Below are 9,547 nucleotides of genomic sequence, written 5' to 3'. Positions count from 1 at the left end.
TACCATGCGTTTCATGTATAGATGTGACTATTCAGGAAAAAGAAAATCTCTGGATTGAGTGGTCATCACCCAACAGAGAGGTTGAGGGTTCGATCACCGGCCAAGATACTGACCCCCCCCCCCCAGTTGCTCCTGACGGTGTCATCACTAGGTAGATGAGTTACTAGTGCGAAGCGCTTTGAGTACCGAAGGTACCATTACAGCTCATGTGCTAGATGAAAAAATGTGAGGCGATCCGGAATCAGTGGGGAATTTTTTATTTTTTTAAATCATGACTTGCATCTCTGATTAAAGTGTTGAGCTGTGTAGTCACGCTACAGGCAAATTACCCACTTGCTAAATAAGAATGATCTGATGGGCTTTTAATTTATTGACTGTGAAGCAATGTCTTGTAAATTTTAAATGGAATGTTTTAAACTTTATTGGGATGCCTGTTTTGTTTTTTTTCTCCCCAAGGCCATAAATCTGATTGTAATTGTTTCAAGGTGAGGTTTAATGTAAATAAACATTTTTTGATAACTCCACAAGGTTTTTTAAATTTTTTTTTTTTTTACGGCATGAGTGTTCATCTGCGGGCAAATTTTTGAAGCATAACACTTTGTAAGGCGATTATTCATATAAACATGAGTTGCTATTTCTCGTGGCCAATGATGACAATATTGACTCCTTGAGGCCTCTGACACAACCTTGGAATCCTGCTTGTAATAAAATTTAATGAGCCCCTTGTCCAAAACTTTATTCATTTATAACAATACTGCAATGTATCTTCACCAAATCACAGTTCTTCGTATATGTGGCACATCACGGCATTTGTGTGAAATGTATGCAACTGTCAAACATTCTTGACTAATGCCAACTTCAACGTCATTATTTTTTTTGTCCTATGAGTCTCAAATTGACGTTTTACATTACATCCTTGCACATGACTTATACAACTTGGCTGGTCCAAACATTCCACATCTCTCATTCTACCTTTCCGTATTATGCAGCATTTCAGTTCCCTTTCAGGTCACTTTCTACAAGACACTGCGTTTAATTGACCTTTTTGAAATTAGCAAACTTTAAGACAAATGTGAACAAAAGATGATCGATTCTCAATGTCCTGTCACACAATGAGGAAAGCTGCTTGGAATGAATAAAAGAGTCCCTGTATTTCCAACGGCGCTATGCCGTACTCAGAACCTCGGATGAGATGACTGATGACATAAGCAGCTGGAGCAGGTGTTCTGTGGCTGTGCAGCTTGATGGCTCTTGGCTGCCCATAAACAGCAGCTTCTCAAAGCCGCCCTCGGGAACTTCACACAGCACCCTGCACAAAATGCATGCCAGTCAGATGGTGGCCAAGGTAATATTGTCATGATTTCCCGCTCCCAAAATCAGTGACGTAGACAAGCAACTGACGGGTTCTGTCCTGCCTGCCAAGTACGATGTCAATGTTACATACACACGATCGAGCTGCATGCTTGTGAGTCAGTTTACCCAATTTTACGTTTAGAGAACTTCTAAAGTTTAACTTTTTTTCTCACTTTTATAAAGGTTAAATTCAAAATGGGCCATCAAGCTGACTGCCTTGACCGAGTCTCCAACATGTCCATCAAGTCATCAAGCGTGAGTAGTTTTTATCTTAATTGCACAGCGGTTAACCCAGGAGTGGCCAAAGTACAGGCTGCTCCATTTTCGGATATACTGTCACACTAAAAACTGTTGGGTCAAAAATAACCCAATTAACACTTTTGGGTTTGAGTAATTCATTTAATCCAAAAAGTTTTCAAAAGACTAATGCACAAAACAACCCAAAAATTGGGTTGATTTTTGTACACAACCCCAAAAACTTGGGCTTATTAGTGATTTTACTCTACGTTTTGGTTAAATGAATAACCCCATGTGCGGCACGGTGCACCACTGGTTGGCACGTCCGTCTTACAGTACAGAGATGCAGGGTTTGAATGCGGCTTAGGCCATATGTGCAGTTTGCAAGTTCTCCCCGTGCCCGCAAGTGTGTTCCCTGCTTACTTCAATTTCCTCCCACATTCCAAAGACACGAGTGGAATGTTAACGAGACACTCTAAATTGGCCCTAGGTGTGAGTGAAAGTGGTTGTTTATGTGGCCCTGCGATTGTCTGACAGCCGGTTCAAGGTGTACCCCGCCTGCCGCTGCAGCACTCCCGCGACCCTTGTGAGGATAAGCGGCTCGGATAATGGATGGTCAATGGATGGGTGGATTAATAACCCAAAATGTCTAGTCCAATTGACCCAAATGGGTTATTTTTAACACGATTGGTTTTGGAATGTGACTCAGCACACACCTGCCACCCCTTAAAGTGCCTCTGAATAAACCCGATTAAAGTTCAGCCGTTCTGCTCATCACCAAAAAAGCTCCTAACCCACACTGAAGCACGGTGGTGCCTTCATAATGCTTTGGCATTGTTTTTCTTTCGATGGAAAAGGGGCCTTAGAAAACATTGCGTAGAATCTGGACAGCTACGATAAAAGCCTCCAGGAATAACATTTTTGAGTTAATCCTGGGCAATTTAAAAGGCGGCATGTGTGCGTGTTGACTCCCATTTAACATGAGTTTAAATGTGATTGGTAAATTCTGAACACAACCACGCCCCAGTTGTAAAAGGGTGTGCAAACTTGTGCAACCATAATGTCAAACATTTTATTTTTTGAGGTGACAGGTGAAGATGGTGAAAAAAGTAATGACATGATGTTTAATGGTTTTCATTTTTTGTATCTCAAAAAAAAAAAACGGCATTTGAGCAGCGGTGTGTAGACATTTAATATATTACCAGTCCAAAATGTTCTCCGTGTCGGGGTCAGGCTTCAATTGCACCCACTGACCGATGGACCACATCCGCACCGTATTGGAATCTGGGTTGTCACCCTCTTTCTGCACGTTGGGAATATCCTCATAGCACAGAAAGTAGCTGGCGGGCAAAAAAAAAGCAGCTTTTATTTCATCTTTTTTCATGTTCTATGTTTAATTGTAATAAATGAGAAAATAGGACTCACTAATCTGTCTCAGTCTCGCTATCTCCGTCCTTTGTGTCGTGGAGTCGCTCGACGTTCCAGCGCATGCGCTTGAACAAACCGGTGTTGACTCTGGCCAAATATGGCGTAGGCTTACAGAAGCGGAACGCGGTCACGCTTAGCCTCAGTTTGTCCAGCACGATGCGACCGATGCAGAAGTGAGACATGCTGGGGACAACGGAGAGGAGAATAGGCGACAGCACTGCTCCCCAACCTTTTTTCTGTTGCGGACCGGCTCATACAACGCCATAACTTTTGCGGACCGGGTGCTGGCAACAAAATATGCCGCTCTACGTGGCCAGCGGGCTTCGTACGTGCTCTCGTTACTCATTTCGCTGTCTTGTGTTAATGTTAGCGGAATACGACAGAAAATTTGCATCTTGACATAGCTCTTCTGCAAATTTTTTTTTTTTTTCATCTGTGCAGCCCGGTCCAAAGTGACCTACGGCCCCATAAAGGTCTGCGGCCCGGTGGTCAAGGACCACTGGGGTACAGTATATAAATCACTAATACTTTGCAAGAAACATGCTTTTTGATGCGTATAGAGAGATGCGTATTATTCAATACAATTTATTTATCTAGCTCATTTCACAACAGCTGGAGCTCTAACAAAGCACTTTACATATGGTGCAACATAAATTAGCAGGAAATTAGAACGCAAATGAAAAGACATTAACACGTATACGGCAGTTACCAGAAAAAGTCAGGTTCACACCTTTATGCGCCAAACAAATGCAAGTGTGCATACTGCGCTTGTGTTGGTGAGCGTGACTGCGTTTGTGTTTGCAGACATACTTGTCAGGCTCTGACTCGTCCAAAGTGAGGAGATTGTTGTTGGCGAAGGTCAGCACCAGCTGTTCCAATGTGTCACACATCTGCTGAGAGAACTCCATCAACTGTACAAACTACACATGCACACGCGCACGCACACACCCCCACACACACAAATTTGTCAACTGGTTTTATTTTTTAGCATAATTTTTGTAAAGTTACAGTGGACGTACTGTTGTTTTCAGTGAGTGAAAATATAGTGCAAGTATCTTTGTTCATTCCCAAGCAACAGTTGGGTAGAAAATAACCCAAGCACTGACACAAATTTTTGGGGTTATTTTATAACCCAGAAAGTTGTATCAAATCAATAATTAAACTCAATAATTGTGTTTTTTTCTACAAAACAACCATTTTTTGGGTTTGACTGTTTTGTTATTCATTTGACTGATGATTCTGATGAATAACCCAAAAAAGATGGGTGACTTTTCCGATTTTTCGACCCATTTTGGATTGTTTGTATAGCCAATATACCTTCCTTTTTCTCGACATCTAGTCAATCACAGCAGAACCATTCACACCTATGGGCAATTTAGAGCAACAGACAGAAGGTAGCCCTCAAGCATATGAGCACCCTCCTCCCTGTTCTAAAAATAGCTCAACAAATGATGGGGCGTTGTGATTTTAATAGGGATGTGTTATAAGTGAAAATATAAACAGATTTACAGAAAAACTAATTACTTTCCTACCTTTTGCAAATTGTTACTTGTCAGAAATCAACTCACATGATCAGTGTCATAACTGATGAATGAATGAATCGTAAAATGTAAATAACGGTCATTTGAGGATTATGACCTTTGCATTAATCTGTACCCACAAGGAAGCCGATGTCGAGTCTTCAACATTCATGAAGTTCAGATATTGATGTTTTTACCATGTCAGGGGGCAGCTGCATGGTTCTGGCTGTGGATTCCAGAAAGTTAAAATATGGCTGGCAGGCATAGATGTAACTCCTCACTGCGGCAACTTCAAGTCCCAACTGCTGGAAACAAAGTCATTTAACAGATTAGTGCACTGAGAATATAACCCTATGCCACAGGTGTCAAACTCAAGGCCCGGGGGCCAGATCTGGCCCACGACCGCATTTTATGTGGCACGCGAAGGGCAAATCATGTGCGTCAACTTCCTTTTTCTAGCACATTTTCTTCACTTTTAATAACATTGGGATATGAGATATTGTCATTTGTTTGTTACCAATCCACCCCTTTTAAACTAAATGGAATAATTGCTGAACAAACAATTACTGACTGGCTGTCCTTCAATTTGTTGTGTGTATGTGATAACGTAAGGTGATCACACATTTATATGGGTTCACAGTCATAAACGGCCCTCTGAGGGAAACCAACTACGATGTGGCCCGTCCACAAAAATTAGTTTGACACCAATGTCCTATGCAATCGTAGGAACAGCCTCTGGTCAGACTTCATGACAAATGAAAACATCCTGACATCCAGGTGGTCTTTGAACAGAGACACCCACTCACCACTGACAGCCTGACCCTATGCCGCACTGGAGCAGTCTGTCCCGGCAGACGGTTGACCGTCATTGCTTCACCGTCATTGGTTGACATTCTCAAAAGGATCTTTAACAGGGTGTCTGTTTAAAACAAAGGTGTCTGTTTAAAACAAACAAAAAAAGAATAAGTGCAGCACTAATGGCTTTACTAACTCCTAAACACCACCATGATAGCTGGAATTGTTCTGAAAAATATTGCTTGCTATAATTAATGTATACTTGAACATTTATCCAAGCCAGGAACAGGCATGCCAGGCAAAACAATGAAATACTATCCTGCTAGATCAGGGGTGGGCAAACTTTTTGATTGGTGGGCCACAATGGGTTCTAAAATTTGACAGCGGGGCCGGACCAGGAGCAAATGGCTGGAGTGTTTTGGTAACCTCACCTCATCGGAGAAAAAAAATACATTTAATTTTAAATGAAAATGAACAAAAGCATTACAACAACATATGTGTTTGACACACCAGAGTATTTGGAAAATAAAACATTAACAAGGCTTATTCATTTAATGATTTTCAACTTTGGCGGGCCGGATTAAAACGTTCAACGGGCTGCATGTGGCCCCCGGGCCATAGTTTGCCCACACCTGTACTAGATGGTAGAAGGTAAAATTAACATTTGTAACCATGAAATGCATTTACTGCAGTAAGGCCCTAGTCTTCTGGGGCCCTAAGCAAAGTTTTCTTTGTGGGCCTTCTACCTGTTCAGCAGCACCAATTGTGTTGCTATTGATGACTCTAAAGCCCATCATGTCAATGTGACTGCAGCAATCTCTTCATTTATACTTTTTGTCATTGCAAAAACAGCACCACTAATCCATTGGAGCCTTTATAATCAGCTACCACTGTACAAGTCAAGTCAGGACTACACCCCCAAAAAACGGACATTTTCCTGCCTCCTAATGCATTTTAATTTGGTCCTGTTGAGTTAGGTCGCTGAATTTACACTTCAATACAATAGATTGATGATTAATGTTTATACACAAACAAAATAGTTTTCACCTAATATCAGATAAGAGTGAGAATTAATGCATTTATGAATCATATGATAAATAAATGAGCCCAAGGAAAGTATCAGAGGTTAATAAGTATTAAAGTAGCATAATGAGTACCAATACCAAATTACGTACATATTTTTTCTTTCTTTCTTGGTATAAGATCAAATGTATCATATATCATTGGGGTTGTATTATTACTATTATTGCTATTGTTGCTGTCAAATTATTAAATACCCAATATTGTAAGCACATTGGTGCCAAACATTTTTTTTAAATATAAAACAGTACGATAAAACAAAACGATTTGTTACAGCTCCAGCTGTCGTGAAATGCACGATATAAAAGTTGTATTGTATTGAATCAGTAAAAAACACGAACAAACACGCCGAATGCTAGCTCTAACGTTGAGTGCAGGACATATTTAGTTAATGCTAGCGACCTTTAACGTTCCTGGAAATAAAATGAATAGGCACAGCGCACTGACACAATTTAACCTTTTTTTCCTCCTTTTAAAATATTGGTTAAAAATAAATGAAGTTCCGTCGTGTGATGATGCAGAGGTAGTGGGGGCATTCGCGGTCCTGGGTCGATCGTCACAGGCCAATGTAGACAACGTAAATTGCTATTCTCAATTTAAGCACAAGGCCATAACATCCTCGACACTTACCTCGAGATTGTTCTTCATTTTTTCTTTTGTTTTTCCGCAGCCAATCTGTATTTTTGACACTTTGCTTGGTGCTGTTGTTTATACACAGTTGCATATTGTCGGCAACGGGTTGCCAGATCCAGGTCCTTTGGTCAACTCGGGGCCCGACGTGGCTGCGCAATTAGCGTATAGGCAGGTGGTGTACAGTCAAGGCCCGTAAAGCCTCCACAGCAAATAAACACTACCAGTCAGAAGTGCTGGCCTATTTTAATTAAATCAAATTAAATTGTATTAATTTATTTTCAACAGCGTATATCTTGCCTGACTAGTTTTCAGTAGGATGCTTGATTTTATTTGCCCAATCAGGTTTCATGTGTTATGTCAGTGTAATTTGCCCAGGGTCTTCAGAATCGGGAGTGCTGACCCAGGACACGCACACGCACACGCACTCAAAACAGCTACTTAATTATTTTTTTTAACCAATCTGATATATGATCCACTCTTTCCTTCACAAAGGCTTTGTATAAAGACTGATAGGCTGATCAGAGCTAAAAAATAATCCTGCAATGTGCATAAAGGGGAAGTCGAATTTTGGACATTATTCCAAATTAATTTTCAAGGCCGACTTTTAGTAGTGCATATGAGCACAACAGCTAGCTTGCTCTGACTACACTGTTGATGGATTTTCTCATCTAAAAATAATCAGCATCTCAGGTAAGAAATATTTTACTTAGTTGTCCATATATTTTAGATTATGAGATAACTTGATTTGAGCTGCTCTAAATATAATGTAGACGTTTGGAGGAAGATGAAGGGTTAACTATGTAGTTTGCTTTAGTAATGACATCCCAAATACATGATATGCTTATGTTTCTCTATAATGACTGAATGAATCACTGTTACTGTGATAATTTTTGAAAGAACTAAGAGTAGTGTATTTAAAAAAAAAATCTTGTAATACATAAATATACATATGGCGGTGCAAGTGTGTATATTTTGATAATGCCTGGAAGTTGGTACACAGAAAGTATCTTGTGAAATATTTAGTGAATCAGAGTTACACTTTAAATAAATCAGATTAATAGTTGGGTTTCAACATACACTTTAAATAAATCAGATTAATAGTTGGGTTTCAACATTTGGGAACTTACTGTGAGACATTTTGAGTATTATAATTGTCATCTTTCAGCTGCAGAACATGACAAACGTTTGACAGCATCGCTGCTACACACTCAGCAAAGTCGAAATATATGATCAGTACATACCGGTCGCGTCCCTCTAACCAACTCGGCAGTCTTACTTCTTCTGTGGAACTTCTAATTTACATTTAGAGTGTGTGTTGTAGCATAAAACGCTCTTTCATCCCTTGTAAAATACAATCAAAGATCTATGACATCATTATACAAAGACAGGAGCAGGGTGTTTTGTTCTGAGATGATGTGCTAAAAAATTAATTAGGCTTTGCAAATATTTTTTGTAGTAAATAAAACTCAGTTATAATATTTAACTGCGTTTAAAAATTAATCTCCAGAGTTCACGCTTTAATTTTGACATTCCAGAGAGGGAGAGAGAGAATTTTATGTCGTTTTGTTGTCACTTACCTAAATCCAGTGTGATATAGTGTGTGTAGTGATGATCAGCTGGAAAAGCCTTGTCAGCAAAAGTGGCTGTGGACCACCTAGACTAATTAAAACGACTATGCATCAAGTTGCTCTTTTGGTGTTAATCTTTACTGTACTATCATTAATTCAAGTGTCTGTAGTAGCTGTAGACTATTCTTTTGTTTTTGTATTTGTCACAAATGGTTGTTGGAAATTGTGATAAATAGTTGAATAATTAATTATGTCACAAGGCTTGTTGTTTAAGACAAAGTTGCATTGTACTGTAAATTATGTCACGAGATGTTTGTGACAAGATGAATATAAAATGATAGCTTTCTAGTGATGACATTTCAGGATAAATGAATTATTGATAGCTCCCCAAATGTTTAGTTAGAAAGGCCGAGCAGCCTTAGCTCTCAAGTGAAAAGCTCAGAGATGCCACGGGTACGTGATGACTATTATGTTACATAGACTAAAAATGCCCTGTTGAGTGGAAATTTCATTTTTTTAGATGCTGAACAGTCTCACTAATTCCAATTTCTCTTCGATTCTCAACCTAACCTAAATTTCCTCTTCACCACCAGTGCGCCGACACGTGGAAGACGTTCATGCCAAATACACATCATAACGATCTGTGGCCAATGCTGTTTTTGTGAAATTGAAAATGAAATTGTAAATTGAAGTTGTAAAACTCAATTCAGTGAAATTAAGTTGTTGTAATGTTTTGTGCCCATGTTTTCAGTTTATCTGTGTGTTTCCAATACATTTTTATTCCATCAAAGTCAGTCAGCTAATCTTGGGCTCCCGTCGTTGCCCATTGGTAGCCGAGACTTGATCTAGCTCACCCATGACCTAATGGGGATAAGCGCTCTAGAAAATGGATAGCTCAATGTTTCCGGTGCAGTGCACTGGTCTGAATGCTTA

General features: G+C 39.7%; 1 protein-coding gene across 1 annotated transcript; it reads right to left on the bottom strand.

The window, feature by feature from the left end:
* Positions 1 to 1,164: 1,164 nt before the first annotated feature.
* On the bottom strand, positions 1,165 to 7,162 carry LOC148332193 (UPF0575 protein C19orf67 homolog). The gene is made up of 7 exons (XM_088302382.1): positions 7,044 to 7,162; positions 5,345 to 5,457; positions 4,736 to 4,843; positions 3,829 to 3,938; positions 3,016 to 3,201; positions 2,793 to 2,930; positions 1,165 to 1,309 (listed from the first exon to the last, which is right to left on the bottom strand). The coding sequence occupies exons 1-7, from the start codon at positions 7,135 to 7,137 to the stop codon at positions 1,165 to 1,167; spliced, it is 894 nt and encodes a 297-aa protein (XP_088158508.1). The 5' UTR covers positions 7,138 to 7,162.
* Between the last annotated feature and the right edge of the window lie 2,385 nt (positions 7,163 to 9,547).

The sequence above is a fragment of the Idiotropiscis lumnitzeri genome, chromosome 8 (assembly GCF_059441095.1).
Source record: "Idiotropiscis lumnitzeri isolate Australia: NSW breed Sydney's pygmy pipehorse chromosome 8, RoL_Ilum_1.0, whole genome shotgun sequence".
Taxonomy (NCBI): domain Eukaryota; kingdom Metazoa; phylum Chordata; class Actinopteri; order Syngnathiformes; family Syngnathidae; genus Idiotropiscis; species Idiotropiscis lumnitzeri.
The sequence above is the reverse complement of the archived record's forward strand: the minus strand, read 5'-3'. Positions and strand labels throughout refer to the sequence as shown.